Below are 23,654 nucleotides of genomic sequence, written 5' to 3' on the forward strand. Positions count from 1 at the left end.
ACACACACACACACACACACACACACACAGGCACACACACACACACACAGAGGAAATCACATCTCTTTTTTTTTGCTCTGTCAGTCACTCGAACTCACAGGCGCAGCACACAAGGCCGCGCGACCAGCAAAGCATCCATTCTTGGTGAAAGTTCGATGCCCAGAAAGACATAAACGTGAGCACAAACAAAAGCATTTTGCTGCATCGTTCACCTCGCTGTGCTGTTTTCCATAAACAAATTCAACTCGTCTCTGACCGGCCAGAAGCCGCCGCAGACCTTTTTGTTGCTGCGGGACGAGCGGCTTTGCAAACACGGGCGCCGATGCACACTCCTGCCCTTTTGAGGATTAGTATCAGGAGCAGAGAGTGAGTGTGATCTCACTGAGGGATTGTGGGTAGATCTAGCAGCTTCCTCCCCACCCCTCCTCCCATCTCAGCCTTATGGTCGCAGACTGAAACTCGACAACTTGTAATCCTCTTTGATTAAACAACGACGCTCGTAGAAACACGTTTGTTTGTATTTACGGGACACGGTCGTGTCGCAGGGGACGGGAGTGTGTGGTGTGTGTGAGAGATTGAGCGTAGGACAGCAGGTGTGTGTGTGTGTGTGTGTGTGTAAACATGTCTATATGGGAGACTAATCACTCAGGGAAGATGAGAGGAAAGCCATGGGTTACACTCACAGAGCAGATGTTGAATTTCAGACAGATTAAGTGTGTGTGAGTGTGAATGTGTGTGTGTGAGCGTCCATTTTTGAGCGCTTGTGTGTGTTTCGTCGATGCAGCACACAAATTATACATTTTCACACATTGCCATGTTGCAACTGCACACCACATTTTTGAGGATTTTATGCTAAAACTGGTGCAGGATAGTGGAATGTAAAGAAATAAATATGTGTTTTTAAAGGTTTTCGGAAATAAAATCTATTACAAGGCGGACAAAAGTAAAATTTTCTGCAGAAACGAGACAAAATCAGGTTGTTAGGCAACACCTATTGTCAAACTATCTGATGTGATTAAAGACAGATGTGTTTTTCCTAAATTAATTGGAGGTTCTGAGGGGCCTCATTAAAATCCAACATGGAGGCCAATGTAGGAGTAACTATGATTTATTAGCACTTCTGATGGTTTATTTCTAATCAGATTAGTCACATTGATAGCAGTTAGCATGTACAACATTTAGCAAAGCCAATTTTTCCCTAACATGCAATGTGAAGACACTTATAGTGCAGCATCTTACTGTAAAAATATTTCAAGCGTGGTAAGAAGTAAAAAAAATTAGCATGCTAACCCCTCGTGTCGTATGTTTACCGTATTTCCCATTAGCCACTTGAATTTCAGGTTGACGGCCATTTTGAAAGGTGGCCTTTTAAGCCAATTCTTGTTGTAAAATGTTACCCATTTTCATGACTTGAATGAACTTTATGTCACATGACATGCTTTCGATTTTGGTCAACTAACGTTGAAAAACTTTGCTAAGAAAGTTTTTGCTACCTTTCCTAGCAAGGTTAGCAAAAGTGAACTGACTTTGCTGTTTGTGAGTCTCAAACCAGAAAAGGAGAAAAATATTTTGATTGCATTCAAGAGAGAGGTAATAATTTTAATTCAGGTTGTACAAAACATCTGTTCTGTTTATTACTTATATACTAAATTAGGTGCTATTTTAATAATTCCCTATTACTAGCGCTGTTCCTCAAGGTCATAAATCATAAATCTCCTTCCTGTAGCCTGTAAGATTATACCATCCACAAATTTTCATAGATTTATAATTATTTTACCTCCAACCGAGTTAACATGAGGTTTTCCCCATCTGAGTAAAAATCGTTTCTTGTCAAATTCAACAGCAACTCTCTCAACTTTGATCTAAGTATCTAGTAGTCGTACTGTTTAATATTCTAGCTTGATCTGTAAATTACTATTTTTACTAAGTAATCTTTGAGCAATCTATTCTTGTCCCAGTGAAACTGGACACAAATGAGCTTGTCTGCACGCAGAGTAAAGATCAGCGTCCTTGACTGAGGACAAAGTGCATATAGTTAAGGCGAGCCTTGATGGGATTACCCTCAGCCGGGACAGGCCTTAATGCTGCTGCTGACCGTCGCGCTCCGCCACCTTCTTCGCCTGTCTGACTGCCAGCTCCCATCTATTGACCAACAAGCTCACACTCTCACTGCCAGAGCTGAAAACCTCAGATGCTCTCTGGTGACCGAGGGGCTCATTAACCCTCTGAAGCCTGAATGAAGGTCACATGGAGAATGTTTGATTTTTATGCCTGTCAAATCGTCAGGAAAAAGATGCACACCTCGACTTTCAATATGAGACAGTTATTTAGAATCACAGTGTGTATTTTGACGGGGCCAACCCGTCACTATGCATTTTCACATGCATCTAAAAGGTTGAGTTAAAATGAATTAAAATGGTATATGAGGCAATAAGAAACACTTTATTAAGATCACATTCAATACCAAGTTAATAACAGGGCCAGCATCGCAGATACCGATCATTTTTATTTAAGTTTGAGATGCTATAAAAATTCTGAGCTTTAAGTGTTTTCTGGCGTTTCCTTTTAATTATTCAGTTCAGTACCAGAGCAGAATTTGCAGTTTATACTTTAATAACATTAATATGATTTCTGTCAATTTTTCCTACATAAATAAATCTCCAAAAAAACAATCATCTGAGAGCAAATCAATATAAAACATGTTTTGAGGTAGAGTTGAGAAAATACAATACGAACATAAAATAAAATTTCAAGACGAAACTGAACTAAAGTACGAATCTTAGCACTCTAGTGTCGATGCGATACCATTACAGTCTTGGTATCAATGTTATCAATATTTTGGATCGATTCGCTCACCTCTAACATGAAGGAAATGTATGCAAACTACTTAAAAAAGTAATATAAAAACCACGAAAAATATTCTATCTCATTGTTTTTGCATCAGACAAGTTGAAGTGAGAAACAAAAGATTATTAGATCCCAAAAGTTTAAGGGATACAGTGTAAAGACCGCTCAATGGGAAAAAATTCATTGGTTTAATTTTGAGACCATCATTGATTGATCTTTGGTAGTTATTGAGGCTGATTGTGATTGTTGCTGTAGTTTATAGCAGCTTAATCCTGATACAGCCACACCACAACTGCTTTAACTCAAAGTAGAGAAACGTTCAGCTTTCCCATCTTTCCAGTTAAACCCATTTAAAAAAAAAAAGGAGTGCCTCAAAGAGGCTCACTGGCTTAAAGTCAGACCGGGGCAAAACTAAAAGCCTCAAACTGTAACCAAGGACTACAGGAAAGCGTTTCATGCGATACCCAACACTGGGAATTGTAATTAAAAACAGGGAAGGAGGCTTAACGTTTTGAAGTCTTTTGGCGGTTTGGATACGGAGAGCAATGTGCGTCCATGATGGGTGCAGGTAGGCCGGCGGCCCACGGGGAGAATAAATCACGGCATTAGGGAGCTTAAAGTGCTCCTGCTGCTACATCCGCTGAGACACCAATGTTTAGATGTCTGGCCAGCTCTGGCACTTTCGAGTGTGTCCTTATGTGGGTCTGAGCACATTGGGAATTTAGGTCAACGTGCGGTTCCCAGAGACACAAGATGCATGAGGTGGAAATTACAGAAAACGCAGCAGACGGTGTGAAGCATGAGCTCATGTAATTCATCTACCTACTGCCGTCAAAGGGGAATAATTGCTAAGATGTGGTTATCCTTTATTTCCACAGAGCTACTGAACGCAAAAGAAAAAAAAAAAAAAGACTTTTCACCCTCTAAAATGCAAAACCTACTTATTCATTTTACAGCAAGTCTCATATGTAGATGTTTGTTTATTTCATCAACAGTTGCTGCGTATCCATTGGACATATATTTGCAGAAAAATACATTTGCTTAATGGAAACACGACAATTTAGAAAAAAAAAAAACAAACTCTAAAATCTTTATAAAAAATGTAGAAAAAAAATGTAACTAATAATTCAGCTTCAGAAAACAAGAAGCTGAAATCGTATCGGTATCAGCCGATACTAAACCCCAGATATCGGTATCAGAAGTGAAAAAAGTTGAGCGGTGAGTCCCTAGTAGTAGCAACAACAACAATGACAAAAAAGCTTACGGTCAGTGCTAAAGTCGTCTATGAGGATTATTTCCTGAATGAGAGACGGGGGGCTTCGCATCAGGACACTGAAACAGAACAAAGAGAAGTGAGGTCAAAGTGAAAACACCAGGCTTGTGTCGCCGCACCAGTCGTACACGGCGGGTTGGGGGGTGTTTGCGTTCAGCTTCGTTACCTTTTGATGGTGCGAAGCAGAGTGGAGCGAGCTTCGTTGTGGAAGGTGATGATGATGCTCGTGGAGGGAAGCTCGGCGTCGTAGGTCAGAGATGCGCATCTACAACGGCAAAATGAAAAGAAGAAATTAGATCTGTGCGCTCAGTCGGCCGCCTGCGATTTGCTTCCCATGCAGTCAGAAAGCAGACGCATATTGAGCAGAGTCTCAGCCAGCTGTGATTAGCAGAAGTGGCCTCATTGTTGCCATTAGTGACATGAAAATATCCAGTTGCCCAGCAACAATCACACAGGTTTGGAACCGCTTTCCTCTCTTGTTTCCGACACTCGGATATTCAAGTTCAAGTCAGAAGACACAAAGCTAAAATATTTAACTTTTTCAAAACCTTTACAGCAAAAGAAGCATCTTTTTACTCATTATGCTAAACATGTTATCCATTACATATGGAGCATGACCTTTATTAATTAGCTGGAAGCTCAATTAGCACCTTTGAAATGTGTCTAAATGTTTATGAGGTCTTTAGTATCAGCTGTGTTTTAATTTAGGGTTGAATGGGGAAGTTATAGGCTGGTGAGGAGTGAAGGTCAAGCTTCTGTGATTAGGGTAAGAAAACCTGAATAAACAATTATACGAAATCACAAGAATGTAAACATTTTCACCAATCAACATTTCTGTAACTGAGAATTAGTGTTGTATTAAACCAATAAAAAACTAAAACAATTTCTTCAGTACAGAACAGCTTAAGCTTGCTTTCCTTTTACAGCCTCAGGAGAATCAGATTTTTTTTTTTTTTTAGACATTGAATTTATAACGCTGAATTTTTTATTTTGTGTAATTATGTATCTGTACTTTAAATTTCCTAATTTTTTCACCTGTAAAAAATTAGCAGTCAGCACTAGATGGAGTGGAGCAGCTTTCAGCCAATCAGATTACGCTGTTTGATCATGTGACCCCAGTGTGTTGGGCGGGGCCAGATGTGTGTCTCTTAACAGTTAGCTGCGCTAGCTAACCAGCTAACTGCTTGATGATTGGGTCATCACCTGTGCAAGAAAATTTTGATGCGGGTGAAATTTTAAAGGTGAATTTTTGCTAGCACATTTGAAGTAAAATAATAATAATAAAAAATTATGTTATAAATTCAATGTATATATAAAAAAGTCTGATTCTGGTGTGCGTGAAAAACAGAATGCAAAAGAGAAAAGATGCCAGGAAAGCAACTGGCAAAGGGTTTTATATTTTTTCCCCACATAGTTCCTACAACTTCTTGTAGGAACTACAAAAAAAAAACTTAGAAAATCTTAGTAAAGATGGCAATCTAAAAAAATCCTATAATTATTGTAAACAATCTGTTCCTTTAAGTGTCAAGCCGCCCCGAAAACATCCTGTTTATTCACAGAGAGGGCTGACATTTCACCAAACAGAACCATTTGCTCAGAAATGACTCAAATCGATTCCTCTGACCCTCCACTGAACCGTAATTGTTGCGATTCTTAGCGAGATTACGGCGGACGATTTTTATTCGGTTGTTAAAAATCCGGGCGGGGACCTGGAACGGGGCAAGACGCCCAACTATAACTCGACACGGAAAAAAACGATAAACACGCCCAACCAAAATCGAGTGCAAATTGTTCACAGAACAGAAAGAATGTTTGAGAAATTAGGTGTGCTGCCAGAAAAACGGAGAAAACTTCCAGGCCCATTAAGTCCAGCAAAAACAACCACAGAGATCCGGTGCGTTGCTCAAAGGCATACATCAGGCTGAATGTCTTGGAATAAGTGAGTCATTAATTTAAGCTACTGTGGGTCCAGTTTCTCCTGTCAGGCTCGCCGTAAACAGCTCATAGGGATGATTAGCCAATCAGAGAGCTTTCCTTACACCTTCCTTAGCTAATGGGTAGATGTTTGGATTCAGCTAGCCGTCAGGCTAACGCCAGTGAACTGCTATCATACGCCTCCAACACGTGGCTTACACTGCCTTGCAAAAGTGTTCAAAAGGTTTTTACTTTTCCCAGCTTTGTCACTTTATAACATATTATTCAGCGTATCTTATTAGTACTTATGTCATAGCTGAATATCAAGAGAGTGCATAACGGTGAAGTAGAAGGACAATGACATGGTTTTTACAAATACAAATCTGAAATGTGTGGCGTGCTCCTTGTAGTGTAGCTAGCTATCCATATTCATTCATGTCACTGAGTGGAAATAACTCTAACCCTAAACACTTTCAGTCAACCCCCCCCCAAAAAAGCTATCGCGTTTATTGTCACTTTTTCTGTCATCACTGCTGCACCACAAATGATGGGGATCAAACTTCAGCCGCTGCGACACTCACCTGTAGTGTCTCGTGTCTCGGATGGCTCGCTCGCTGCCCAGGCGGTCGCTCTCCTGCAGATTAAAGGCATGCTCCCTGTACGGGTCGTCCCCTGGTTTGAGCTGCTTGGCGGCCAGGTAAGTCTTCTCGTCGAATCCGCCCAGCAGCTGGCTCTGCTGCTCGCCTCGGGGCGGCTGAGTCACCTGCACAAGAGGCAAAACGGAGTCCATGAGCGCACAGACGATGGAGAGCGGAGGCAGTACTCCTATAGCTGTTCATAGTTTGCTACAAACGCAAGCCACAGTGTATTTTTTTGGGACTATGTGTGATAAACCAGCACACAGTAGTGTAAAACTACAAAGAGGAAGGACTCACATCTACAGTTTTCAGAAATAAAAATCTGAAAAGTGTGGCACGCATTTGTTCAGTTCAACCGACTGCCTTCAGAAGGAACTAGAGTCCATAGACTATTGACTAAACTCAGTATGAGTTCGGGGTGAAAACTTTACCGCATGCGACTAATCTGAAAAGTGTAAGGCGTTAATATTACATAATTCAAATCATTTTGACCTGAAAGCCTCTCTCAACCGGAGGGTTACCTCCTTCACAGCAGTATGTCATGAATTCGACACATGAAGAGCAACAGCAGACGGCAACAAAAGGTTCAACAACAAAAGGAGCAAATTTCACAGTAAGAAAAACAACCTGGGTTTGGTCCAAACTTTCATCAAAGTAGCATTAGCTTAAACATTTTTTGAAAGCATTCATTTTTACATTTCAGGCTTACTACGTTAAGCGTAGTGATTAATCACTAAGCTAGAATGTGATTAATGTGATTACATTTTTTAATTAATTGACAGCATTAGTGAAAACACAACCTGAAGAATCAATCAGAGAAGCAACCTAGAGAATCTGGAAGAGCTGCAGAGATCCATAGCTCAGGTGGGAAATGTAATCGATACTATCGATTAATCATGTTTTCTGTTTCAAAGATTTAAACAATTTTAAATCTCTGAAACATCCAAAAGAGTGGATGTTTCCCACTCTTGATTTTAAATAGTTCAGAGTGCTTTCATCGCGTCCAGTGTCTACCATCTTGTTTTACAGCTTCTATTTATTTGGACTTTGAATCTCTGCTCTTCCTGCGGTTTATTTTGAAGTCACCCATCCTGGAGGGCGAATTAAAAAAAAAAAGAAAAGAAAAAGCGTCAGCAACGCTGTCCCTCAGCGTCAGAACTTTTCTCATCAAAACATGTTTGTCGTTTCTTCTGGGTGGCTTTGCTGAAGTTCTCCCAGGAAGTGAGGACAAACGCAGCCTCTTGGCAAACTCCTGGCACATTTGCAGCTATGATTATTTATGCGCACCGTCTTCATGCAAGATGCCAACAAATAAATCAATCCGGTTGACTTTTAATTCATTATGAATACCATCATCAGCCAAAAATGTAAATGTTAGCCTCCCATTAGGGCGGCCGCGTCGATTCTAACCAGGCAGAACGATCCGAGTCCCCGTCAGATCAGAATACAGTCCATAAATTCTTGGTAATAAATGGATTTTCCCCCTGAAGGAGCTTTTCCAGCTGATGGATCCTTAAAGGAAGACGAGAAACGCCCTCGTCAAAGAGGTTCAGATGAATGACGGACACGCAGAGGGATCCAGCCTGCTGCTTCAGTTCGACTGGAGGGGGTTAAGAAAAGCTCCTGAACAGGCTGAGGTGAGACTGACCTCATTTCCAGCCTCCCCAGGGAAGCAGCGTGACCCCAAAAGAGCAAGAAAAATAAAAAAGACTGAGCTGGAGGCAAGTGAACAGTTGACAGTGACATTATTAGACTTGCAGGTTGCTAGAAATTAATGTTTATATGATCAGCAGAGGCTGTGTGAATATAGACCTACTAGTGGCTGCTGGACACTTACTGTGTTTACTGAGGCCGAACCAATTGCAGTATTCTGTACAATAACTGATATCTAAAAAACCTGACTTGGCGATTCTGATTTTGGCTGATATCGGGTTTTGAAGTGTTTCCACTATGGATGTGCACACATCTCTGTCGATATTCTGCTAATGTCTAAAAAACACAATTTTGTAATTGTGATGTTTCCATTAAATAAGAAATTAGATTAAAATCACACATAAATACATTAGTTCACGTGATAAGTTATTAGAAATCATGGCAGCGATGGACGTAATCATGAAATGTATTCGTAATTCAGCCATGGCGCTAGCGTCATCGTCCAATCAGAGGAGATGTAAGCGTTTTAGTCAGGCGTAGGAGCGACAAGCCCCGCCTACGTTTTGTGAAAATTGTAGTCTGCGATTTTACAGAAGAATTATGGATTCAACACGTTGGAATTACAAAACTTTTCATGAACTGTGTGATTCTGTGAGAGCTGCAGTGGAACCGGCTGCACTCTGTCCGACAGAAACAAAAACAAACCGTCATCCTGCTAACACTTCCTGTGTCTTCTTCTTTGTGGTTTCCGCCTGTAGTAGCATCCGGCTGTTTATCACGTGACTCGTGTGATGTGACAAAAGTGTTTCGATAATGTCTGAGAAAACACCTGACAAACTTTTAAGTCAAAAATTTGAGTTTTTTTTTTTTCTTTTCAAAATTAGCCTGTTTCCATTAAGCTAATTTATATTCGTAGTTAATGTTAATAGAAACTCAGCTGCTGTCAGGTGTTAAATGGTCACAATACAACTTAAATTGTTCAATCTTATTCTGTTGAAAAACTATAAACAAAACGACTGAAACAATGCAAACCTGTTTTAACCAAACATGAGGTAGTGCTCTCAAACATAAATAAATAGCTTAAAGCTCTGTTATCCCAATTAACTAAGCTAAACAAAAAAAATCAGCTCCTTTAGTCCTTCGTTTTTCACATTTTAAATTTTTTTTCATGCCTCTCTATTTATTATTACTTGTCCTTTTTTAAATTTTTTATTTTTTTGCTGCCACACTTTAGGACTTCATGCATTCCAGTGAACATATTTTCAGAACATTCTGTTGAGTGAGAAAGTGAGAAGGACGTCCATGTGCTGCTTTCCGTTCAGCCCACATTTATACAATCGACTCTTCTGGTGAAACTGTAGCTGTTTTCCACTTGTACTGGAAAGTCGAGAAAGTCTACGCCGACTGAAGTCAGATTTCATTTTTCCCACCAAACAAAACCTGAAGTTGTAACATGTCTGCCATTAACATAAATCAACAAAAACTGGAGTAAAAACAACAACAAAAAAAAGATGCACAGATCAGAATTTGTGGTTAACTGCACTTTTTTATTTTTGCAAATTAAATCCATCTTTAATGACTATAACATGTATAAAATGTTGTCTAAACAGGTGCAAATCGGCACATGGTTGGTACGAATTTATGCGTGTCCGAAGCAAGAGAGAATCGGCGCACGGCCGATACAAAGCTTCCCCAAGGAGGGTAACAAAGCGAACCACGGCTGGAAATACCCGAACAAACCAGGAGCGAACTGAGGCGTTGTCGATTAGAAATACCTTGAGGTGGGTACGAACGGATACGTCTTTGGCACAAAAGATTCCTAAAGCAGGTAAAAATTGATGAATGTTGTGGAAGAGGAATTTGCCCAAGGACACAACGGCAGAACGGAACAAACCGATGCACGGCGAGTACAAAGTGTCCCCAAAGAGCGTAAAAAATTAAGCACAGCCGGTTGGAAACATCGCAAAGGGGGTATGAGCTGAGTCTGTAAAAAACTTGTACCAACACCAACCTGTACCAACCTTGAATTGTCACATGGTTGTTGTAGAACATTCCCAAACTGCATGCCAATTAGCACATGGTGGATAAGGAACATCGCATGGACACAAGGTAAGCAGAAAACATCGACAGACAGTACTATGTGGTTTCCAGTCACCGAGTATCATTTTATAGCACAATCAAATAATTATGTCACCTTCAGTTGTTATTCAATTGCTGCATATATCAAACGTGGCTTAAAGGAAACATGACTTTGCGATCAATGCATTGAAACTGGGCCTCTGTCTCTTTAAGAAAGCGGAGTTTCTTTCTGAAACTCCGCACTGAGAAGAGGCTCGTATAACAAGCTCAGCAGATGCTCAGCTCCACCAGTCGTTTGCTAATTGCTGCTGGCTAGTCTGAAGGAGCCGAGTGACGGGGAGTTGAAGGAGAGGAGCGATTTGTAACGCGAAAGCTCGGCTTGGAAACTGCAACTGTGAGTGCACAAGTGTTTTACAAAGCTGAATGGTTGCCATGGGAGATTAAAGGATTTCCCAAATATACATGAAAGAATCAAAACAATGTTTTTGATTAGGAAATAACATATTAATACATGATGTAAAGCTAGAAATAAGTTGATTTTACATAATACTGCCCCTACAAAATGCCCAACAATGTATGACCTGATGTTTGTTCCTTTCAAAAACTGGAAAGGCAAAAGTATTTTTTTTAAATGTCTGTTTTTTTTCCCCAGCTGTTCAGATAGAAAGAGAAATTGTAAAAACGATCAGCTGTTAATCTGCTCATCGATGCTCTTTAGACCAGAACCTGAACAAACAAGTTTCACTTCCAAAGCTAATCACAGAAGCTAGTGATATGAAGCATGTATTATTCAAACATTTGCTCTCTTTCTTTATCTGCCTTAAAAAACAGTTCTAAAACTGAAGGCAGATGACAGAAAAAAAAGAAACAGTAGCCCTTTTGAGGCTCAGTGTCGTGAATTAAGGATGAGCTTTGTCTGGAAGGTGAGCAGGTTTCTCCTACAGACACTCGGAGGATTCCAGATAGTCCATCAGATTATCTCGCTACGGTGGGTTTAGTTTTCATTTTTCATATCTGTGCCAGACGGGAGGACACTGAAAATATTCAGACTGTATTCTTTATCTTTTAATTAGTTTCAAGTTGTATTCTACTGACGTTTGTGAAAACGCAGCAAGTAGGAGATAATTCTGTCGCAGGTCACTTAGAAAACTGAACTGACACTGCGACATTACGTTGTTCCCTTACAGCCAACTTAATGCTAATTTTCTGCTATAGTCAGAAAATTTATATCTGAGTTGTATCACAGCGTTTTATGGGATTATTGCAATAACAAGAGTGATGATAGAAACTATTTATTACTTTTCTTTAGCTAACTGTATGACTGAGATTTCAACCCCACAAACACAAATACTGCTCTTGAAAAACATTCCCAAATGTGACGATGTGACGATCACCAGTCACGTAGAAAAAAGTGAGATTTGTATTTTCAAAATGTAAACTGTAACTGCACTTTATCATATTTTCACATTTATTGATGCTTTCTTGGAACAAACGGTGGAGAAACGACCAAGAATAACAGTAACGTCAACACGGACAGATTCTGGGTTTTAGAAACGCCGTTAACTGGAGTTTATTGTGACAACAATAAATTGAAAATGTCATGATCAAGATAAATGATAAACTATATGATAAAAGCCCACCCCTAGTTTAGGCTTTCTGTTACTACAGGGTTGTCCTTTGATTGATTTGACTGATTGATCAGTCCAGGGAATGAACGGCTTTTCGTCCGATGACCACTGGAGATGGGAACCAGTTCCTGAATCACGCAACAAGGATGAGCGGCTACAGACAATGGATGCATGGAGATTTTAATGGCAGAATTAAACTATGAAACTTCCAAGAAATCCTTCATGATTGGACCGAGGCTCTGCTGTTAGCCCAGTCAGCTCTGTGTTCAAAATGCCGCAACTTGAGGTGCACAATTTCTTACATTTGATTCATTCGGCCAACACTTAGTACACGTTGACCTGATATTATCCACAAATCTTACTGTGACTCCACCAAGGTCTGAAAATCAGCCGCTGTCCAGGTCATGTCTCCACATGTGACCAGTCGTCACCCCACCGTTGCCAACTAAGCAAATTTGTTGCTGTGTTTAGCGACTTTTCAGAAAAACAAATCGGTATTGGCCAAAGTCAGAATCAGCAGGCCAGGTTTCTTAAAACTCAATGATTGCACCATTTTTAGAGTGCAGCTGAAACACATACAGACTGATTCTGTATAAATCCTTCAAAAAAAAAACAAAAAAAAAAAAAACAAAAAAAAAACAGAAAAGCCAATTAGTTTGTTTTTTTTAGTTCTCCTTAATAAGGTCAGAAAACCATGTCATTCCAATTATGTATATTGTGCTGGTCTATTAGGTAAGGTATGGTAATTTTATTTATATAGCACATTTTCAATAACAAGGCAGTTCAAAGTGATTTACATGAATTAGAAGGAAATACAAGCAAAGCAACAAACACAAAAGAAAAACAAAAAGGTAAAACTACATATTGGTTCCCCATGTTTAATAGGAATAAGTAGTCCATATAAACCAGCAGTGGTTTCTCTGGATTAGCAGATGTTGGTTCCCCATGTTTGGTAAAATTAGTAAGGTATAAAACTAAACGTTGGTTTCAGTCATTCTGGGTCGAGTTCTAGATTTCTAAATGTTGGTTCTCCATGTTTGATTCTATAAAGTAGACGGTACTTTTCCAAGTTTGCTCTACATTTGTAAACTAACAGGAGTTCCTCCAGGTCTCGCTCCGATATTAGATGTATAAAACTAAATGTTGGTCTAAAGTAGTAACTGCTCCAGAGTTTATAAAAGTAGCTAAATGTTGATGTGAGGTTACTGGGATTTGAGGTCGTATTACGTCAAATCCCAGTAAACACACAAAACTTTACCTTTTTTTTTGTTGTTTTGCAATGTGAAAAATGTGCAGAGGATTAATGTCCACTGCAGTGCAATGCAGCTCTACTTGGCCTTTCTTCCCCTCTCTTCAGCATGTTCATTAGCTGCATTCGTTACAGGTAATATCAATTTGTGAAAGCTGGCTCCGCTTTCCTCCCCCTCTTTCCTCGTAATTTCCCCAACGCCGTGCTTCAGTTTAGAGTAACGCGTTGCACGTGAACTTCCTCTGATTAAATTTTGCAGCATTCCCCGTAATCACCGGCCTCGCTGACCTGCACATCTGTCGCCTGGTTGTTAACACCGGGCACGTCGCAAATGTCTGACCTCGGCTCGCCTTCGGGTCTCGGGCCTCAGACGATGTCGCCGCTGCCATATGCCTCATGTGTGTTCAGGCTCCTCAGGTTTCAATCTAATATTCCACACGCATTCCTGAGCGTCGGATCGGATGAGGCCGCTGGGTTATGAGCAGCAGTTACACTGATACGTTAAGCAAGAAGTTGTGTTATTTTTCCAGTTGGCATGTGACTGTGTAAAAACTTATTGACAGAACTGGGTTAAATGTGCTGTTAGCAAAGTCTGAGCCGGGATTAACTACATGTTCCATTATTGTGATGCTTATGAAACCTGAAGAGTTTATATGAGGGCAAAGTTGCCCTCATACAAAAATGGAGTAAGTATTTTATTTATTTATTTTATAGTTTCAGGTGTTTTTTTGTTTCAGGATGTTTTTACCTGCTTTGAGAGTCAAGCAGGTAAATTTTGCCCCTTTTTTTTTTTTTTTGCAAAATGGTTCAATCAGATCGAATATCGACCATCAGTGAACATCAGTTTTCAAGTCTTGCGTTGTTCTCTGAGTTGACTTTACATCTGGGCCGTTCCAACACACAAATATGCATTAATTAAACCCAGAACGTGGCAGTTCTGATATTATTTTTAGGGGTCTTTTTACAGGTTTCGCCATATTTGGCTCCAACCATATGGATCAGAGAGCTTTCCCACAGCCTGATGCTGCCACCGCCCCGTCTCACTGTGGAGGACAGTGTGTGTGTTTAGAGTTCTGCTTGTTGGCTAAAATTATCTCATGTAACCAAATCACTTCTTATACATGTTCCTGATGCTGCATTAAAAAAAAAAAAAAAAAAGACTTAAGTGATTAAATGAAAAATCTGCAGAATGTGCCCAATTTTATCCGATCAATTGTCAGGATAATCAATCAAATAGTTGATTACTGTAAAAAATGATTAGTTGCAGGTAGGGATAGGTAATTAAGCAGTAATATATATACTGCGATAGACATGTGATCGATATCAATAGAAAATCCGTTCGACAGAAATGTTCGATAATTTCACTGAACTTTGATCCAGAACCGCACAGCACTCTGGGAGATGTAGGCAGGGGAAATGCTTTGGGTGGCATCGAGTAACTCGTTCATTCTTTGGTTACCTGGCAACATGAAGAGTAACGTGCAGCAGCAGTTTCAAGTTTCGCCATCATGCCTCATGACAGCTTAAAAATATATTTTTTAAAAACAGCGGAGAGTGAAAACTGTGGGTAAAAGGAAAGTAAAGGTCACCAGTTTGACAGAATTTCAGATATTTCTAACAAAAAACGAATCAATAATTATTGGTATCGACTGATATGAAACACTTATTGTGACACGTTGCTGCCACATTCCTATAGAATGCGATGAAGTTTTAGGTTGGAACGTAAGAAATCGTGAAAAATGTTTTCCACTTTTACAAGGCGCCACCAGGACCACCAGCATGCAGAGAGAGAGGAAGAGGGAAGCATCAATTTAAAAAATCCACAAACAAAACCAGGAATCAGTTATGACAGAGCCACCCAGCAGGCCTCCGCTCTGCTCCAGAGAGCAGGCCAGAGCTGGCAGCAGGCAGGAGTCAGGTCAGATTACCAAAACAAACAGCAGCGACGTCTCAGTCTGATGACAGGCCAACGACCCCACTCACAGGAAAAACAGCAATTACAAAAGAGGGAGCTTCACTTTCAGGTCAAAGAACGATCTGATAAGGATCGATACCCGACTGCCAGAGTACGGCACGAGTCCCGGAAAGTCCGCTGGAGGGACGAGGGGGATTTCTTTGTGCATCCTCCGACTCGCCGCGGCAACCTCGGCTCACGTATTCAAACTCTGATGCAAAAAAGCAAACGGGAGCAGACGGGGAAGGGGACACGGAGGAACTCTGTGTGTACCTAAACCATGTTCGTATTTATAATTCTGAATGGTGGGCGAGATAAACAGGTGGATATTTTATTACAAGATTACTCCGAGTTTCTTGTTGCAGCTCTAAATACAGGCTTGTATCTCTTTACGCCGAATGCAGCAGAGTGCCTGCTGGACCACACAGTCTAATGTGAGCTGGCAGAACCTCAGAGTCCAGGGAGAGTCTGTGGATGCAAACTGGACACCAGCATTTCAACACAGAGAGGCTCCAACCTCACAGTTTATGACAAACTATCGTTACCTAGTTGGCTCTTCGTCAACCAGCTAACGACCTGAAGTCTGTTGCATTTATTTCTAGAGGCCCTGTTTGAACGCCTTCTTCTCACCTTTGACCCCGCCTTCAAATAATTTCTCATGCCAACACTGTAGGGCTGAAACGATGAATCGTGATTAATTGATTATTTAAAGAATTGCCAATTAATTGTTAACTGGATTATATAGACTCAAAAAGCAGTAATAAAGGCAAAACTGTACAAAAATAAAAAATACATGAATTTTGCATCAGAAGCAAAAAAGTATATTTGTGTCTGTAAATATGTTTTACACCCAGAACTCCTCAAGTGGCTTTGGTTTAGCTTTGATTGGTTCAAATTCTGTAAAATACAGTAAAATTTAAAAAATTGATCATATGAAGCACCTTTTCCTGTCTAATTAAAAAATGTTTCTTTTTGTATTTTAAAAAAGGAATTGAATAATTTCTTCATTAGTCTAATTTAAAATCTGCAGAATGTGCCAATTTTTACATCTGATTAATTGTCAGAATAATCAGTTGTTAAAATAAGAGTTTCCTCCTTCCCTTAAAATGATGTTCAGTTGTTTACGCATTTGTTGCTACAAAAGATCAAACTAAAGGAATCCTGTTCTTGCATTTTAGGTGACAAGGTGTGTATTTTCTTATTTAAACAAATGAACTGAGTTATTTGTTATTTTGATGTATTTCTAATATTGCATAAAATAAGCTTAAGTGGTTGAAAGAAAAATCTGCAAAATGGGGCAATTTTTCAATCCGATTAATCGTCGCAATGATCGATTAATAAAATATTGGTTAGTTCCAGCCCTAATAATGACTCCGATTTTAAACAATAACCTCCTGACATCCTGTTCTTGGTGTCTGGGGTTTTTTTAGTGTCCGACCAAGATCATTAGTGGGCCCCATCTGTGCGCCCCGCATAAAACTTTCTGGAGGTGTCTGGGGAAAGTTCCCAGGGCGATTTGTTTACCAGCCATTTGCTCGTGACGCATTGGGCTTAGGAGCGAGGTTCTTGGGGCAGCGGGTCCCGGGGGCTCCTCCGTCGCGCTCCGCGGCTGGCGAACAAGCGAGAGAGAAAGAAGCCGCAAAAAGCGCCGGGCAGCCTCTGGAACAAAGACATGTCTGCACTGGAGGAGGACGCCGTTCCTGCTCCACATACACGCCAACCGAGCTGAGCATTATTCCTGCTGAGAGCCACACCATCAGTCCAAGTTTCTCTCTCTCACACACACACACATGCACATCAACATGCAGCACACACTCCCCTGCAGCCCGTCGCCTCCAGCCACAGCGCCGTTCCTCATCGTTTTATTACACCCCTCCTCCCCTCCTCTCTCTGAGCCGCGTTCACTCACAATCAGCGGGATGGTCCTGTCGTCCCGGTGGATCTCCAGCCGACCGGGGACCAGCTTCTGCCCGTGGCCCCTGCCGCGAGCCTGCGACGCGGACGACGACGGCGTCGACGCGGGCTTGCTGTCCTGCCACAGGTAATAAAACGTGCCGAGGATCCAGGCGACGGTCAGTATGGCGATGGCGTTGGCCCGTATCCTGCGCATGGTGAGCCCATAAGGAGGGCACCGGAGGCGAGCCCGCGGCTGGTTCAGGTCCGCCTGGCAGAAGGTGCAGCCCGCCGCCCCCGCCGGTGATGGGTTGAACCTGCAGAGGAGACGCGCAGCCTCTGCCTCTGTCGCTCCTGACTGCCGGAGACGCTGCCTCTCTGCTGGGATTTGCGCACCGACTGGAGCGCACGGTCCTAGCGCCGAGCCGTCCCCTCCGCCCCCCACCTCACGCGCACACACCCCTCCTGTAAACACGCAACACTGTCGCGCGCGCACTGCCACGGGCTACAACAATAAAGGGGAGGATGTCTGCTCCTCTTCTCTTCTTTATCGGGGGAAAAGTCGTACAAGCGAAACCGCCTGCTTTGTCTCCGATTCACGACGGCGCATTAGGGCCATGGCCATGGTAGATGGAGAAAAAAAAAGGTGCGTGTGTGTGGGGCGGGGGGGCAGAGTACATTACCGCCCAAAAACTCTGAAAATTTTAGATTAATCTCAAAATGTTCTGAAAAACTCTGAAAATTTTGGTAAATTTTCGCCTAATGATATATTTTTTTAAAATTCCAAGTTTTTTTTCTAGAAAATTCCCGAGATTAATCATAAAATGAACTTTTTTCTATCAATCACGCACCAGGAGCGATAAATCGTGTTAACCGTTTTGGTTACACTGTGGAGCCAAAACACAAATAGAGAGTCAATGCACAGATGAGAACAGACCAATCATTATTTGAGTCAATTTCCACCAAAAAAATAAATAAATAAAAATCTGAGATTAATTTCTGAGATTTTGTAGGGAAAAAATGTAAAAATGTTTGAGTTTCTAAAGTAAAAAAAAAAAAACAACCTCCCCACCCCCCCTGAAAATAATAATAATAAAAAAAAATTCCTAGAAAATTTCTGAGATTAATCTCAAAATGTCTGACTTTAGGTGGACTGACTTGTCTTTTAGCTTTACAGTTGTGCTCAGTCACTGGTGGGCTTCATATCATTAGCAGTCATCAGGCAATTTCTGAAGACAAATGGCTGCGCTGCAGAGAAAGATGGGGCTGCACCACACTTTTCAGTTTTTTATTTGCACAAAACTGCTTTGAATCATGTCTAATTTTAATTGTATGCCACTTTGTGTTGGTTTTTCACATCCAATTCTAATGACATATATTTATGTTTATTATTTAGGTTATTTCAATTGAAAGATGTTACTTTCTATTTTATTTTGATTTCAAACACCTTTATTCTAAGGTAAATTAATGTTCAGGTTCAAGTAAATGTACTTACCTTTATTTTGTAAACTCTTGTAAAATGGTAAAAAAAAACAAAAAACATCCATCATATTCACTTTAATTAGCGTGACACATTTACAGATAAAAAGTGTTTGTATTTGTTGTTTTTTTATCAAGGCCACTGAAAGCTAGCTAGGCATCTTTACTGATGTAACCAGTAAAATGCCTTAAAGGCTCAAACTAAATGCACATCAACTGTATTTATTACAGTAGTCTCACACTGAGAGTCCAACTTTTAGTTGAAGTACATTTATTTAGTGAAAACTCACAAGTTGGACAACTATTGTTACAGCTAGCTAACAACTGAAATATGTCTAACAAAGGACCTGCTTTAATTTTGTCAGCACAGTGAGCTCTGTGGTAGAGGAAGTAAAAAAAAAAATCTCAGAATCTCAGTGTCAGCAAAGCATATCCACAATGGTTGCCATGTGTGTCCATGGCAACCATTCAGATGCTTCCTACTGTACACTCCCAACCAGTTGGCTTTGGAAGTAAAGCGAGAAAAAAAAAATCCTGTTCTATTCTACCATTACAAACGTAAACATGTGGAGTTTAGTACACTTATCGCTGTAAATCTGTGATCCAGTCAGATGAGACCAAGATTAAGTTTTTCAACTCTAAACGTCGAGGTGGGACTGGTGTGAAAATTCACCTCATGCACTGTTGAAGGGGTAGTATCATGTAAAATCAACTTTTTGAGCTTTACATCATGTTGTAACATTATTCCCTCATCAAAAACATACCTGGAGTGTTGATTTGATTCTTTCATGCATGTTTGAGAAATCGTTTAATCTCCCGTGGCAACTATTCATCTGTGGAAAACACCTGGGTGGACCTAGCCCCGCCTTTGAGACGCAGCTCCTCTTCTGATCTGTAGTTTCCAAGCTTCCGTCTCTCAGCTCCTTCAGACTAGTCAGCAGCAATCAGCAAACACCTGGTGGAAATGAAAGCCTTCCTGAGGGCAGGCTTTCAGAAAGAGGAGCTTCTTCAAGAGACAGAGAGTAGCTAGAGAGCACGGCATCATTAACTTGTAACAAAATTACATTTAAAGTGAGCTCTGATGAGGTTTTCAACAGGATAACGACCTGAACATATCACTAAATCAACACAGACGAACCTCTCAGCCTTCGGACCTAAATGTAGAGCATCTGAGAGCATCTGTTTGTCACCCCTGGTGCTCAACATGTTTTAGATCAGGGGTGAGCAACTCCAGGCCTCCAGGGCCCGTCTCCTGCAACTTTTAAATGTGTCTCTACTTCAACACACCTGAGTCAAATAATGAAGTCGTTAGCAGGACTCTGGAGAACCTGACTGCACTTAGGAGGTGATTCAGCTGTTGGATTCAAGTGTGTTGGACCAGGGAAATGTCTACGAGTTGCAGGACACCGGCCCTCGATGGACCAGGATTGCCCACCCCTGTTTTAGATGTTTCCCTGCTTTAACACGCCTGATTCACATGATTGCACTTCAGCAAAAGCCTGTTAATCAGCCATCACCTGGAGTCAGGTGTGCTAAAGCAGGGAAACATCTGAAGCATGCAGGCCAGTGAGCCTTAAGGAGCCGGGCTGGGAAACCAGAGAAACTGTGCTAAGAGAGGAAGATTTTAACTACACCTTTCCTTTAACTTACAGGCAGATCCACTGAATTTTATTTAAATTATGTCTTTTTTTCTGAAATAAACACCAAATTATCTGGGGACAAAAGCAAGGCAAAAACCGTCATCCTGGTTTACGAGCCGTTAATCCATCAGCCCGGAATCTAAATATAATCTTCGCCTTTCCTTCTGTGGATGTGTTGCTCCTCATTATTCCGCTTGTGCGTTTTAAATTATGCATTTTAATTAAAAGCTTCCAGCTCTCTGAGAAAATTAAACACTGTGACTAAAATAACAAAAAAAAGAGAACCGTTAACCCGTTAGTTTATTTTGGACTACAATCTCTGAAATAGTCTGGCTTAAAAAAAAAAAAAAGAAAAGAAAGAAAGAAAAAAGTCTCCCCACCTTTAAATGTGAACCTGCTCACCACTAGAGACAACAGAAGAGGCGTGATAATAACGTGATAATAACGTGATAACGCCCCGGGGGCATGGCAGGACCGAGAAAGCTGCAGTTTCTCATCCCACTAACCCCCCCCCCCTCCACCCCTTTTCCCCCCTCTGCAACAAGAAACATGGTAACAGTGTGAGCTCATCCAAACCCAGCTAAGAGCAAAAACACTGTGTGAGAAGCTTCCCCACAGCTGGGCCCACCGCCACAGCATCACGGGTCAGGAAGGCCAAGTTTTCATCGTCACAGGCGCAAGGAAGAAGAAACATGATCCAGAGGCAGCAGGGGGAAGGAAACATGGAGTAAAATGAAATCATTGACTGTAAAAAAACAAAAATGAATCAAATACAATGGCATCCCCAGCTGCGTCTTGTTCAAAATGACTTAATGTGCGTTTATTTTCCTGTTTTTGTAGGTGATGATATATTTCAACAAGCCATGTTTTATGTCTTTGCAGTCACAAATCAGTGGCGACCCCAAGAGGAGGGCCAGTGGGGGCCGCGGCCCACTCTTAAAAAATGTTGGCCACTCCCCTGGACTTCCATAAGGGCATAAAAAGGTAAACTATTCATCTTCAATTAAGACAGAAAAAAGAAGTGCATAGAGCTCTGGAAAAAATAAAGAGCCACCTGCACCGAACCCCATTGAAAACCTCGTGGTTGTTCCACCAAATATTGATTTCTGAACTCTTCCTGAGTTAAAACATTAGTATTGTTGTTTCTATATGAATGAACTTGTTTCCTTTGCATTATTTGAGGTATGAAAGCGCTGCATCCTTTTCCTTATTATGACCATTTATCCTTTTCTGCAAATAGATACTAAATTTTTGTTTGGAATTTTGGAGACATGTCAGAAGTTCATAGAATAAAATAATAATGCTCATTTTACTCAAACATTTACCTATGAAAAGTAAAATCAGAGAAACGGATCATTATAAGTGGTCTCTTAATGTTTTCCAGAATTGTATTTATATTTTTAATGTCAATGTATTTGATTGTAAATGTATGCCATACACCAAAACAAAAGTAGTGCATAAATATATAGTGGATGGGAGAAGAAAATTCAGGATCGTAAATAGAAATCTGACAAGGTTTGGCGTTGCAGCTCCTCCAAAGTTCCCGTGGATCTCTTGGTCGCTTCTCCAATTAAATCCCAGTGAAATACTTTGACATTTTATTATGCAGCGTGACAAACAGAGAAAGGCTGAAGGGGTGGGAACCCGTTCGCAGTGCGCTGCCCTCTGTTCCTCACGAGCATGTTCTTGTCATTGTTCATTTAATCATAGGCATGAAAATAACCTTTGTAAATAATAAAAAAAAAAAAACATTTAAAAGAAAGAGTCTAGCAGGCTCCAGGCAGTGGTACGCGCACCTTTTATCTCTGTAGCTCGGAGGTGAATCTCACTGCGCTGATGATGAGCCATCTATTCTCGGTACTGTCACAGAGAGACCGTCAGCTGATGAGATCTGCCCCGAATCCATCTCGTGTGTGTGTGTGTACAGAGGGGAGGAAGCACGAGGGGGTCAGAGCCACATCTGGCCCCCGAGGCTGGCAGACATTCGTCTTCATCCGTATGGACAGGCCTGTGCCTCTCGCAGCTCCGCTGTCGCTCTCATCTTTGGGAAAGACAGTGACACCCCAGAGCAGGAAGGAGAAAGTCTCAGCGAGCTCCGACAAGGCGAGGAGGAAAAGCCCACAGCAGTCGTGGTGAGGCGTCAGCAATGGCAGCTTTGTTGGGGAACTCTGGGGACGCTGTGCGGTGCGGCCTCAGTTCTCTCCTCCGGACCGGACCAGGGATGATTCTTTACTGGCTGAGGGGATGACAGGATGTGTGTGTGTGTGTGTGTGTGTGTGGGGAGGTGTGAGGATGCTTCGGTGGGGGAGTTTCTTCTGTCAACATGGAGGGAGACAAACCTCGACATTCCTGGTTTCAGCTGCGAAGAAACAGGGACTGAACTAAAGTAAACATTTCTCTGGAAAATTAGATTAAAAGCGTATTACATTTTAACATCTCATCTTGATTAAACAGGACAGGTTTATTTATCATTATTATTTAAATGGGGCAACTGTATTATGTATTTTCCAGGCACATGGTGCCATTTTATAGCACAATAAACATAAAAAATGCTGTATATATCAAATATGACTTAAAAGAAATATGACTTTGTAATTTACCGCTTTGAAATTGGGGCCTCTGTCTCTTTAAAAAGAAAAAAATCATCCTCTGTCTGAAGCTCCGCTTTCAGGAAGTCAGCACAACATGGCTCCTCTAATAAACCTTTAACGTTTTTTACCTTCGCTTCATTGAGAAGTAGCTCATGTAATGATGTGCACCAGGTGTTTGCTGATTGCTGCTGGCTAGTCTGAAGGAGCTGAGAGTGGGGGAAGTGGAAGCTTGTAAAACTGCATCTCAAAGGAGGATCTTCATCCTTGAAGGCGGGGCTAAGTCCAACCAGGTGTTTTCCACAGATGAATGGTTGCTATGAGAAATTCAAGGATTTCTCAAAAAACATGCATGAAAGAATCAAAGCAACACTCCAGGCATGTTTTTGATGAGGGAATAATGTTACAACACGATGTAAAGCTCAAAAAGTTGATTTTACATGATACCAGTGCATGAGGTGAATTTTCACACCAATCCATCCCACCTCGACATTTAGGAGTTGAAAAACTTAATCTTGGTCTCATCTGACCAGATCACACAGATTTAGAGTAACAGACAGTAAAGTTTCGTAAACTCCACATGTTTACGTTTGTGATGGTAGAATAGAACAGGATTTTTTTTTTCCAAAGCCAACTGGTTGGGAGTGTACAGTAGAAAGCATCTGATGGTTGCTATGGACACGCAGTGATCCTAAGAGGATATGCTTTGCTAACATTGAGATTCTGAGATTTTTTTTTTACTTCCTCTACCACAGTGCTCCTCTGCAACTTGTGAACATGTAATAAAAAAAAATTATATATATAGGTGCTGGTCATAAA

At 41.1% G+C, this 23,654-nt stretch overlaps 1 protein-coding gene across 1 annotated transcript in view; it reads right to left on the reverse strand.

Annotated features, from left to right (window-relative positions):
• galnt16 (UDP-N-acetyl-alpha-D-galactosamine:polypeptide N-acetylgalactosaminyltransferase 16) overlaps window positions 1–17,570 on the reverse strand; it is a 43,574-nt gene extending 26,004 nt beyond the window's left edge. The window contains exons 1-4 of the mRNA XM_007569479.2: window positions 17,145–17,570; window positions 6,616–6,797; window positions 4,287–4,385; window positions 4,112–4,179 (exon numbers count right to left, since the gene is read on the reverse strand). Of these exons, the coding sequence (XP_007569541.1) occupies window positions 4,112–4,179; window positions 4,287–4,385; window positions 6,616–6,797; window positions 17,145–17,345 (550 nt within the window). The 5' untranslated portion in view covers window positions 17,346–17,570. The remainder of the gene's footprint in view (window positions 1–4,111; window positions 4,180–4,286; window positions 4,386–6,615; window positions 6,798–17,144) is intronic.
• Between the last annotated feature and the right edge of the window lie 6,084 nt (window positions 17,571–23,654).

The sequence above is a fragment of the Poecilia formosa genome, unplaced genomic scaffold (genome assembly GCF_000485575.1).
Source record: "Poecilia formosa unplaced genomic scaffold, Poecilia_formosa-5.1.2 Scaffold241, whole genome shotgun sequence".
Taxonomy (NCBI): Eukaryota; Metazoa; Chordata; class Actinopteri; order Cyprinodontiformes; family Poeciliidae; genus Poecilia; species Poecilia formosa.